This window comes from Mchenga conophoros, linkage group LG3, assembly GCF_057382185.1.
Source record: "Mchenga conophoros isolate Kocher_MC1m ecotype Shallow Benthic linkage group LG3, M_conophoros_male_GT1.1, whole genome shotgun sequence".
Lineage (NCBI taxonomy): Eukaryota > Metazoa > Chordata > Actinopteri > Cichliformes > Cichlidae > Mchenga > Mchenga conophoros.
In genome coordinates, this window is record NC_140528.1 from 84,028,928 (window position 1) to 84,041,999 (window position 13,072).

Genomic DNA, 13,072 nt, shown 5'->3' on the forward strand with positions numbered 1-13,072 from the left:
TGAGGCCTTTTGCCTGGAATCAATACTGTCATGTGTGTTTATGGACTCTATATGTCTGTAAGCGTGTGCAATCCTTCATAACTCATATCATCCTCACAGTAGATTGGCTAATCATAGCGCTAGCCAAAGGCTCGTGACCCACAAGAGACGAATTGAGCCACAACTCCCTTAAAGGCACAAAATGCAATATGTATAAAAAGTCATTTCTACGTATAAGCTCTCCCCTTTATCCTAAAAATAAATCTATGTAATATCTGTATGTGTGTCTTCTATTCATTAATGTAATTGTCAGTTATTTTCTCTCTTTATTTTACCTTCTTTTTGTTTACCTCTTTGTTTGTGACGTGGACATCCCTAAACCATCCTGAGTTCCGGCTTCAATTCCGGCTTCAATTTCAACCCAATTGTACCTCTATTCTCGCAGTCGAACTCGTCTGGGCTTCACCTTCCCACTGGCCCCTGTGCCCTTCTCTTAGTGTCCTTTGTTGTCTTGTGATCCCCAGCAAACACAGTCTGTTTCTTCTCCGTTGCTCTTTTCAGTATTTTCCTTTTAGATTAAATCCCAGCCTGGCAAAATATCCCATTCAGTGTCTTTAAACAGTTATGTCACACTGTTCTTACCAGCCTGCAGTTCACCGTGCATTTTCCATCACGTGCTTTTCTTCCATGCTGCTGCTGGTATCGTCAGTGTAGTTTCAGTTGCACTGTCTTTTGCCTGCTGTTAATTCTTGAAGTCCACGATGTTCTGTCGGTCTTCATCAGGAGATTAACTGTCCTATGAGCTTCTTCTCAGGATCGGGACAAGTGGGAGGTCAAGCTGTAAAATTTTAAGCCAAAATCTGGCCTGTTTTCCTCCCAATTCTGTTAATCAATGGTTTTGTACTCAAGATTCTAGGTTGAAAGAAGTCCACCTGTATTGACACACTAAAGCATACAATTAATATCCTTTTCATTTCTTTTCTTAAAACCTCCATTTGCTTCATCTGCCTGGAGTTTAACTCGTATGTTTCTCTCTCTGTGTGCTCACTTGTCACAGTCAGTTCCTTTTATGGGCATGCAAAGTTCCTGTCACACACACCATTTCCTGTCAACCTTGCAGCTGCTCAGAACCATATTTTCTGTTTCTATCTCTCCTGTTTTGTTTTTTTTTACAGGCTAATAAAACTCTTGTTTTACTAAGTCTTGATCTAAAACAATTCACCCTTATTTCACGCACACACTTCTAAATATACTAAATTCTTTGCGTTTGTCAGATCGTCTCACACACACACCGCCTTTTCTCTCACACTTCCACTTCTGCACTCACTCTACTATCAACTTTCATAGTGTTATTATTATTTATTATTTTGTACAAATCACACCCAATCACTCAAAGCCTGCTACTCACAGCATTCACACACTTAAACTGTGACAAGAGTTGAGGAATATACTCACAACACGCTTTCCTAAGAGTATTTCAGACATGCCTTTCATAATCAGAAAGAGCAAGTCAAAGAAAACAATTGAAACCTCTATTAATTCTCACAGCACACACATAGAATAGAAAAAATAAAACACACCAGCATTTATTGCTGATGAGAGGTTACTCCTAAAAGTAATATGTTAGTCTTAAATATATACAGTGCACTCACTATATTTATATATCAAAACTCAGTCAATTACTATACATCCACTACGGCAACTCAAAACTTTATTTATAGCCCTCTAATGAACATAAATGGCATCTTAAACACACACTCAACAATGTTTGCAGCAGTATTTGTAAAACCAACTGTGGTTTAAACAGTTCACTGCTGACTAATTTGCATTTTCACACTCACACACACACAGTCTAAAAATAGCTCCAGCACTGCCTCAGACTCCTTTCACACAGAGATCTCTTATTTTATATTACAAAGACGTCTTATATTTACAACCACTGTCACATCTGTCAGCTTTAGCGCCTAAACAATTTCGACAAATTTAAGTTAACGGTCCAACCGATAAAGTCCAACTTTTTTGTGATCAATTAACCAGTATCTGTCCAACAGTTTCTGGCCTCATCTCTAAAATCCCTAACTCAATTTAAAAGCGTCAACCAACCCAAACTTTGCCTGAAGCTCTATTTTTGGCATTTCACAGCCAAGGCTTACCCCGAAGTTTTAAGTTAAAGTTACACACCCGAAGTCCAACTTCTGCTGGCCAAAAAAGCGCAGACTACCGTTCCAAACGGTAAGGAGACTCTAACTCCTAGTTATTCTGGAGTGCCCCAAGCTCCACAGTGACCAACTGACTATCCCTCTTCGAGGACAATGCCTAAGCGTCCTTGGCATTGGCAAGCGTTACCTCTGAGCACTGTGCTTCCTATCAGTCCAACTGACGTTCTTGAATAATTTATAATACTTTGGAACAACAGTAAAACAGCCAAACAAGTGTAAGACTGAAGCAGGTCCAACCTTATAACCAATACGGGCTCCACCCCAAACAATAACCAAATTCCCTAATATACTAAAATCACTCAGCAGTCCAACTGCTTTCCACGGTCCAACCGTATTAAATCCTTTAGCGGTCCAACTGCATTCAATCATTTTTAGCAGTCCAACTGCATTAAATCCTCAGTACTGTCATGAGATTCTCATCAAAATCAAAGCAGACATTCCCCAGTAATTTCAGTGAGTAGACTTTAATTTGTAATGTCCAATTTGGCACACTTTGGAAATAATTCAACAGGTAGTGCCTTACCTTTGGATAAGCGGCTTAGAACAACAATGAGAAAAAGAGAGCTGATTATTAGCTCATCAAAACACAAAACAAAATCACAATGAATTATCGGTTAATTTCATTTAAAATAATTCATTAAGTATTTATGTACAATTCAAATTAGTTAATTACATATTTTGTTGGTTTGTTTTCTATTTTAATTATTTTACTGACACATTTAATGAATTATTTAATGATGTATTTATTTAATTCACGTTGCTACTCCTGGCCCTGCATCGCTGTTCATAAATACATTTTATTTGTCAGCTTCACCCATCAAAGTCAGGGGGCGGGGTTAATGCTGATCAAGTCAACACCATTGCTTTGGTCTGGTGGGCGTTCTTTTAGTGGGCTTTTCTCAATACTAAGTAGGCCTACACACCAGGGTTTGGACATGTGTGGACCCAAACTATACTTTTACCCTTTTTTGTGTGTCACCAAATACACTTTAATATTTTCTAGACAAGAATGTAGTGGCATAATCTTTAACCTCTTTTGGCTCCAAACAGAAGTGACAGACTTGAGCAGGGTTCATTTAAAGGCTGACAGAAGTGGAGTGGTGACGGGGAGATGTTTGACAGGACAGTGTTTCAGCCTCCACAGGTTCATGTTGTGCTCCATCAGTCAGTGAAGATGAAGTCAGTGCTGATGAGGCTGTAGAGTGTGTGAGGGATGTGAATGAGGATGATGAAGATCTGATGATAGCAGATAAAAACAGGCTGCAGAGACTTTGAGCCATACAGGGCACACAGTGTGTGTACAGAACAGCTGAAATCATTATGGAGGCCTCACTGGAATATGGAAGCATCACAGTACAGCTTCAGTGAAGCATTAAAGTCTCTGATATGAGATGAGAAATGAAGCAGCCAGAGCTTTTTCATGAGTGGAAACCCACTGTGACTGTGAGCTGCTGCTACAGCCTCCAGATTAGCCAGCAGCTCATCCTGCTCAACATGGACCTGTGGTCAGAGTGTGTGCTGGATAATCCGGCCCAGGATGAGGCCAAACTGACATGGGATGAAATGTCTGTCACATAATTGAGCTTAGTGTAGTTTCATTTCTGCACAATTTAAAAACAACCAAAACTTTGTTCTGTCTTTTCTATGTTATACTGTAGACTTTCTTTGATACTGTGTCCAAAAGGAGCAGCTTTTACTTTGAAGGGGAGCCGTCTCTGTTTCCTCTTCAGGTTGGATGATGGAAGCAAATTAGTAGCTGTGTCCCAAAACGTCGGCTGCATCCTCCAGAGGCTGCATTTGAAGGCCGATTACGTCACAGCCAGGCGATGAAGGCTGTCCGTATTTGTCGACTCCTTCAAATGTGCCCGACAAATGCGTCCTTCATTTCCCCGAATTTGAAGGATTCGTCGAGTGTGTCCTTCGTGGCCCACCATATCCCAGAATTCATAGCGCGGCCCAGCCAAATTTCAGCTGCCAACAATGGCGGCAGCTACTAAGTTTTCAAATTACTCTTATTAATCTTTCTGGGTCACAAAATAAACTTTTAACATATTTTCAGGCGAGAAAGTAGCTGTGTAAACTTCAAATATCTGCTTGGTTTATCAAGACATCGCATATTTGCAAAAGTGTGCCGACGTTTTCGGAGACGTCTGTTCCCCACCCGCTCGCTAGCAAGCCGGGGGGTTCAATGGTCACTCCAGCCGGCGAGAGCAGCGGACGCCCGGCTTCATCGTTTTCAGACCCCGCTCTTTCACTACTCAGGTGAAACACGATATATAAGTCACTCGGATAACTTAAAAATGTAATTGTTTGCCTTTTTTCTGTGTTTTATTTGTTCCGGAGTAAATCGGTTTGGCTGAGATCAAAGTTCCTCCGGGATTTTCACACAGCTGAATAAACGTACAATACTTACAAATGTTCGCTATCATCAATCTTTATATTACAAAAAAGGGCCATAAGGATAATCCATAAAACTGGTTACAGAGATCATACAAATCCACTATTCTTAAAATCAAAAATTCTAAAATTCACAGATCTGGTTCATTTTCTCACAGCACAAATTATATATAAAGCAATAAATAACCTGCTTCCTGACAATATTCTAAAAATGTTTTCTAAAAGGGAACGGGGATACAATTTGAGGGGGGAATTAAATTTAAAACATCCTCGTATCCGTACAACATTAAAAAGTTTTTGCATCTCTGTGTGTGGAGTGAAGCTGTGGAACAGACTAAGTAAAGATATGAAGCAATATCCGAGCATGGCGCAGTTTAAAAAGCGGTTTAAGGATATGGTTTTTACAGGGTACAGGGAAAAGGTAGAGATTTGATAGGGTGTTCTTGTCTAATATTTTCATGTGTGTTTGCATGCACGGGTTTGTTGGTATGGATATATATATATAATTGTAGGCTGTGTATCCTTGAGGTGTTAATGGGGTTATTGAAAATGTGTGTATATACGTATGTATGGATAGATAGAAACATATATGTGTATATATTTAAAAAAAATAAATAAATAAAAAAAAAATACACATAACATATAACAAGGAGGTATTTCTGTAGTCTATTGATACTAGATAGTGGAAAAGGGGTGGGATTAAATAAGCTTATGCTTCTTCCTGCTCCTTTTTGAACATGGACGTTATTTGGAGTTGTGGTTGCTCGTTTTCCTTTTGTTTGCTTTGTTCATTTGTCTCTTTTAATTCTATTTTTTTTTATACTTTTTCAACATGTTCAAAATAAAGATTCAATCAATCAATCAACGTTAAACAGGAAACTGATTAAACAGACGTGTGAGACGGTCGAGAATTTACGCCAGTGTCCTGTTATATTTTAGATAGCAAGGAGCAGACGGCCGAGTTTATTAAACTCCACCAACACAGCGGTGACGCAAATCTGAAGGCTAGACCGTCCCATTTCACAGCCTCGCACTTCCAGCCTTTTCGGTCTTTGAAGGACCCGGCCCACGTAGACCGCGAATACCGGGTCCTCCGAAGGATGCAGCCGACGTTTTGGGACACAGCTAGTGTGCGATGTTCTTTCAGTGTTGCACTTTGTAGACGGTCCCTGAGCATGGTCTCACAGCCAGCTGCACATAGAGACCAGTGTTGTTAGTCCAGGTCAGAAGATGACTTGTTGGAATGAAAATGAGCTTGTAGTTTGTCTGCTTTAATAATGTGACTGGAAAAAGGTGTTGGACTTCAAATATGTCCATTTCTTTCACACTTCACCCTTAAAAGTGAAGCCTTGTGGTTCCTGGAAGGAAAAACACGACTTTTTCAAGTCTTTGTCCTGTTTTTATGATAAATGTACGACTTTAATGTGAAACATTCAGAGTTTTTTCTCTTGTTGTGTTTGTTTGAAGCTGCTTCCTGTTGGCTTCAGCTGTTTGGAGTTTCCATTTTCTAAACTTCTACATTCTGAACCTTCTTCAGCTCTGAACAGATGATGAAACACTGAATGATTTCAAGCTCACACTTTGTCTAATAAACTTACATCTTTCATTCTTTATACAGATTGAGGGACTGTGGTTTGTCAGAGATCAGCTGTGATTATCTGGCAGCAGCACTGAAGTCCAACCCCTCCCATCTGAGAGAGCTGGAGCTGAGCTCCAACAACAAGCTGCAGGATTCAGGAGTGAAGCATCTGTGTGGTTTCCTGGAGAGTCCAGGATGTGGACTTGAAACTCTGAGGTCAGTCAGCATGTTTTAGTTGTGCTGAGATGAATATGATGTGAAAGTTGTGCTGACACTAAACTGCAGACATCAGGCTGATATTATACTGATCCACACTGAGGATCTTCATGGTAAAGTCTGTTTTCTTCTTCTCTGGTTTAGTCCATTGACTGCAGCAGAACAATGTTCACATTTCAAACAGTGAGACTCAACGTATGGCCCGCGGCCCACACGCGGCCTGCCCACCTTTCCTGATTCAGAGAGAGGGGACCCTGATTAACTGTGTAGTGTTCTTCCTCACAGTTCTAAGTATCAGACACAACAATGAATAATCCACAGCTGACTGTCTTTAGCAGGTCAAAGGTCACGGCACACAGCAGACAGTGGGAAATATTATAACTCTGATCATTTATCAGCACATATCCATATGTATGAAAACAAAGCTGACACTGTGAGACTTGATCAGAGGTGTGATCATCACAGCAGAGGCCTTTGTGTCAAAGTCACTGAGGATCAAACAGAAACACATGAAGCAGATTTTCCTGTTCTGGCTTTTTATAGCAGATAACCTTCAAAATATTCTGCAGTCCATCAAAAACTGAAGCAAACCATGAATCAACATGTGAACATGAGCTGATGCTGCTGAAGTGAAGCAAAGTTACAGAGGTTTGATTACAGACACAGCTGAGAGTTTGTAATCTGTCATCATTTTAAAAGGTTTAAATTTCTTCAGTATTGAACAGCAGAAATGAGGCTTTGTTTTGGGAGGCCGACAGCAGTGAACACAACAGCAGACTGGTGCGTAATAAGCAGTGAATAATGCAGGAAACAGATTTTTGAAGGTAAACTGTTCTTGAAGTACACTGAGAGAGAGAGAGCTGTGCAGGAAGTAAACGTCAAAGTCAGAGAGAATTCATGACGATGTTCATCAAACGTAAAGCGTAGTTTGGATCTTCTTCTGCTGCTGGTTCACTCAGTTTTGGTTGGAGACAGATGAAACCTGCAGCTTCAGGATCTGTGAGCTGTCCACTTTCAGCCCCGACGGCGTGTCCGTGTACGTGCCGTCGAGTGAACGATCCACGCTCTGTGTTTCCATCTTTGTGTGTTTAGCTGCTCTCATTTACTGTTTTATCTGTTTGCTTGTTGTTGAAATACTTTTGGGAGCTTTAACCTGAGATTCTGGCAAAATACATTTATATTAAAAATTGATTCAGGATTGAATGAATCAACATCGCTTTATTCCAATTAAAACCATTTAAATAGGAAAATCCATTTTTTTACAGCTGCCTCTAATGCTGGGTAATGTCAGCTGGTCCATGTGCAGCTGGCTGTGAGGCTCAGGGAGCGTCTACAAAGTGCAACACTGAAAGAACATCATCCATAAATATTGAGTAATAACTGGACTCTCATACAGCGAGACTCAAATGCCTTTAAACATCAGCTTATCCTGCTGATCCAAGTCCAACACTGAGTTTGTAAAAACATGTTTGTCAATCATTTTGTTTGGTTTCTGAGGAAAATGATTCAATAACTTGCTGCTAATACACAACATTTCATCATATTTCCTCATAACCCTCTTTTGTCTGACCATTTGATCCCATTTGAATTTGCAATAAAGGATCCACAGAGTTTGGTGACAATAATGACAGTAGATGTTTGTGTGAAAGTGCTGGAAGCAAATGAGTGTGTGATGTTCTTTCAGTGTTGCACTTTGTAGACGCTCCCTGAGCACTGGTCTCACAGCCAGCTGCACATAGAGACCAGTGTTGTTAGTCCAGGTCAGAAGATGACTTGTTGGAATGAAAATGAGCTTGTAGTTTGTCTGCTTTAATAATGTGACTGGAAAAAGGTGTTGGACTTCAAATATGTCCATTTCTTTCACACTTCACCTTTAAAAGTGAAGCCTTGTGGTTCCTGGAAGGAAAAACACGACTTTTTCAAGTCTTTGTCCTGTTTTTATGAGAAATGTACGACTTTAATGTGAAACATTCAGAGTTTTTTTCTCTTGTTGTGTTTGTTTGAAGCTGCTTCCTGTTGGCTTCAGCTGTTTGGAGTTTCCATTTTCTAAACTTCTACATTCTGAACCTTCTTCAGCTCTGAACAGATGATGAAACACTGAATGATTTCAAGCTCACACTTTGTCTAATAAACTTACATCTTTCATTCTTTATACAGATTGAGTCGCTGTGGTTTGTCAGAGATCAGCTGTGATTATCTGGCAGCAGCACTGAAGTCCAACCCCTCCCATCTGAGACAGCTGCACCTGAGCTCCAACAACAAGCTGCAGGATTCAGGATTGAAGCATCTGTGTGGTTTCCTGGAGAGTCCAGGATGTGGACTTGAAACTCTGAGGTCAGTCAGCATGTTTTAGTTGTGCTGAGATGAATATGATGTGAAAGTTGTGCTGACACTAAACTGCAGACATCAGGCTGATATTATACTGATCCACACTGAGGATCTTCATGGTAAAGTCTGTTTTCTTCTTCTCTGGTTTAGTCCATTGACTGCAGCAGAACAATGTTCACATTTCAAACCTTCAAAGAAGAAGAAAAATCCTCCACTGGATAATTCACTGTGAAACTCTCCAACTCTTCATTCCACCTTAAAGTCTGTCTGACACTGAAATCCAAAGCAAAATGTGCGTTTGCTTTACAGACAGCAGTCCAACACAAACATACACACATCATCCAAAACACAGTCCAACATCCAAATCTCCTCCACTGCCAGCATGAATGATGGGAAAGAGAAGGAGGAACACTCTGACATTCAGGGTTAGAATGAGTTTCATGAAGCAGACTGTGAAGATCAAAGCTGCATTAGAAAGCTTACATGAATGAATGAGTGGACAGAAGTGGACAGAGATCATCTGAAGCACTTCAAAGGCTTTAAATCAGCACATTTCTCTTTATTCTTTATCAACTCTGTTAGTTTCTCTCAGTTTTCTGTGGAATGAAGCTAACAGCAGGCTAATAAGATGCTGACCAATAGGTTTCTATTAAAGGTTGTAATTTGTATATGAAAAAGTGCTTTGGCTCAGCAGGGATCAGCTTACAGGTAGAATACAGCTGCTGGATGGGATTAGCATGTCATAGCTATCTACCAAACTGCTAACTGGGGGATTTCAGGCCATCTATGGATCATTTTTGCTAACTGTTTATTCAGCTTAGGCTCACAGGGCTGCAGCCTGTGCCCTAGCTGTCATAGGGCAAGAGGCGTGGTCCACCTGCACAGGTGAGCAGTCCATCACAGGACCAACAGAGAGAGACAGAGAAGCACTCTCTCACATCCACACCTACAGCCAATTTAGACGCACCAATGAACCTAAGCAGCATTTCATTGGACTGTGGGAGAACATCCAACCTCCACAGAAAGGCCAACAAGCTTCAACCTACAACCTTCTTGCTTTAAGGCACTAGTGCGAACCACTTTTCCCCATTTCAGCCCAAATCCTGCATCTTCCTGTTTTTGACTCCAGGCCAGCTCCACTAACACTTTCTCATCAGACACTGCCACCTAGTGGAGGAAGTCTTAGTCCCATTTGAAGCTTCAGATGACAGTTAGTTCCTTTACAAAGAGGTGGAGGTGGTGGGGCCACAGCACCATCATCACTGAGTGCCATAGGACACTTAACCTTTGTTTCCATATGCTGGGAACTTCCTGTTGTTCCAAGGAGGACTGGAAAATGTGTGAAGATCTCCCAGTCAGTTCCTCACAGCACACTTCAATCATTTCCCTCCCACAGCATCAGGACCAGGGCTTTTTCTCTCTTTGGTCCCACTAAGAGATTTCCACACAAACACCTCATCAGTGGGACTCTCAGAGCTACCAGCCCTTTGCTACAATCACAAAGCTCTTCATTGAAATCAATGATATCAAAGCTGGAATCAAATGAGTCCAAGTCTTCTGCTGATTCAGCATCACATTCATCTTTGCTCCTTGTTCTGCATCCCCACCATGGACTTCATTCCTTTCCAAGCCAGCCTTGAGTGTCCTTTATTCAGCTCATCCTCTGCTTTACTTTTACACCTGATTTTAGCTGCTTTATCTCTCTTTCAACAAGTTTCTGTGCCTCAATCTTTTTCTTCTCTCCCTCATAACAAGACAGCTTCTTCTGCCTGAGAACATGTTGGAGTGATTTACTAATCCAGGGCTGCTTATTGGGGAAAATACTTCCTGTTTTAAAAGTAATCCCCATTTTTCCCAGAAAGAAATGTAAGTAGAAATCGATGATCTAAGTGAGAACATGAGCCTTTAAAAAGTCCCAGTGGGTGCAGTCAAAGCAGTCCCTCAGTCCCAGTATAGAGTCTTTGGTCCAGACTGGAACAACTGTGTGCCCAGTTTGAGCTCTCGTCAGTGCTGTGACCTGACAGACCCAGAGGGGCCATCACATCACATTTAGAAGCTCCCCTAATGGAGCCACAACACATGTCCAACACTTAGTCTGTCTTGTTGGACCAACTGGAAGAAATGATTCAAGGACTTAGTCACAGAGCAGAGATTCAAATCTCCAAAATCCAACTGGCTGCATCAGGACATATAGTCTGAAACTCTGCACAGTTTCCTGTTTGAAGCTGCTTCCTGTTGGCTTCAGCTGTTTGGAGTTTCCATTTTCTAAACTTCTACATTCTGAACCTTCTTCAGCTCTGAACAGATGATGAAACACTGAATGATTTCAAGCTCACACTTTGTCTAATAAACTTACATCTTTCATTCTTTATACAGATTGATGGACTGTGGTTTGTCAAAGATCAGCTGTGATTATCTGGCAGCAGCACTGAAGTCCAACCCCTCCCATCTGAGAGAGCTGGAGCTGCAAGGAAACAACCTGAAGCATCCAGATGTGAAGCAGCTGTCTGATCTTCAGCAGAGTCCAGACTACAGACTGGAGACTCTGGTGTAAGTAGAGTGATGGAGTGAGTGGGTGGTGCTGTCAGCAGTATTGTACTAAACACAGTCAGTATGAAACAAAGATCCAGTGTTTCCTGTAAAGCTGCAGCTTCTCAGTGAAGCTGTGAGAGGAGAATGGTGACAGGCTTCAGGATTGGACACAAACACTTCCTGTTTCTGACCTTTATGGTCACCATGGTAACGGCTGACACGCTCTGATCAAACACTGTCAACAGCCAATCAGCTCTCTGAACAAAGCAGCACGCAGACCAATGACTGCATTCGTTTCCAAGTTTAAAGCAGTGAAGAACACAGTCTGTAGGTGAGGAAGAATTTAGTGAGAGCAGATGTTTGGATGGAATTCCTCCAGTTAACAGCTGGAACCGTCCATCTGGATTGTTGGGCTTGTTGTTGGGGTTCCTACAGAGCTCAGAGTGGACACACCAAGGTTCTTCTAATGAATGAAAGTCCAAACTCAAACTAGGAGGGAAAAACATTTTCATCAACTTCAATAAAAATCCAAAGATTAGAAAAAGTGAAGCAACAATGAGTCCTAGTACAGTCCCAGCACTGAAGTCCCTGCTGCTCTTTATACTGGATGTGCTGCATCACTGACTGACAGCTGATGAAGAGTCTCTGGAAACACTCGTTTATCTCCTCTGCTCTTCCTTCTTCTCTCTGCAGGTGGAGGCGATGATGGTAAACAGGACGGTGTGTGTGCTGAGAGAGGAGGAGCTGTGTCCTGATGATCCAGAGAGGTTGAAGCAGCAGCAGCTTGTGTGTAGAGACGCTCTGACTGGGCCATGTTACTGGGAGGTGGAGAGGAGAGCTTCATCCAGCAGTGACTGACAGAGGAATGAGAAGAAGTGCAGATGACTGTCAGTGCTGCAGAGTGAACTGCTCTGAGAACAGCTCCACTGTCAGACACAATGTAGAGTCCAGCATCATCCCTGTGTGTCCCTCTGGATCTGACAGAGGATCATCAGTGTATCTGGACTGCTCTGCTGCTGCTCTGTCCTTCTACAGTCTCTGCACAGTCTCTGTCTGACTCTGGCTTCAGACCCTCCTGGATCAAACTCACCTGGAAAGACTTTCAAACATCACTCAATAGATTTGAATACAGAATATATTTGGTATATACTGTAGATGTACTGTAGAGTTGCAGTTTGTCACTTGTAAATACAGTCTGTGAGCAGCTGTGAGCTGAAAGATCTTTCTAGAAACAGGAAATGTTTTCACTCTTCTGTTGCTTTTTCATATATTTCCACAACATTAATATTGATCCCACCTGTCTCACCTGTTTCATGCTTTTATACATAATAACAGGACACGTGTGATCTGAGCGCTGCTGTGGTTGCTGTGCTGCACGTCTTCATTTAGATAACAGAGACATCTAGTGGTTCAGAGGGAGAACTGCAGGAGGTGGAGCTGTGTTTTAGCATGGAAAACTTTTTATCTTTTAGGCGCAGATACAAACATGACAAGTATCAGTGTGAGATACAAAAGGTCACATCAGTCAGCAGAGGGAACAGTGATCACACAGCAATGTAAGAATAGAAACATAACAGTGAATCTGGACATGTATACAGATGGAAGCAAACAAACAGGATGTAACACTACATTAAAGCCACAAATGGGAAGAAAACAAACACAAAGGAAAATATATTTGATCTCAGGAATCCAAATCAGATGCTTTAGAGCAGGGGTCGGCAACCCTGGGCACGTGTGTCACAGCTGGCAAGCGAAGGGTTAACTGATGGCACGACCATAGCTGGACTGGCCATCGGGCATACTGGTGGTGATTTTTCATTTT

At 41.6% G+C, this 13,072-nt stretch overlaps 3 protein-coding genes across 3 annotated transcripts in view; 2 read left to right on the plus strand and 1 right to left on the minus strand.

Annotated features, from left to right (window-relative positions):
• Positions 1-13,072, minus strand: part of LOC146581175 (protein NLRC3-like) — a 442,961-nt gene that overhangs the window by 194,241 nt on the left and 235,648 nt on the right. The window lies entirely within an intron of this gene.
• LOC146581182 (protein NLRC3-like) overlaps positions 1-13,072 on the plus strand; it is a 40,162-nt gene that overhangs the window by 18,205 nt on the left and 8,885 nt on the right. The gene's annotated exons all lie outside the window — the stretch shown is intronic.
• LOC146581184 (ribonuclease inhibitor-like) overlaps positions 1-13,072 on the plus strand; it is a 39,159-nt gene that overhangs the window by 3,547 nt on the left and 22,540 nt on the right. The window contains exon 3 of the mRNA XM_085250867.1: positions 8,548-8,724. Within this exon, the coding sequence (XP_085106993.1) occupies positions 8,548-8,724 (177 nt within the window). The remainder of the gene's footprint in view (positions 1-8,547; positions 8,725-13,072) is intronic.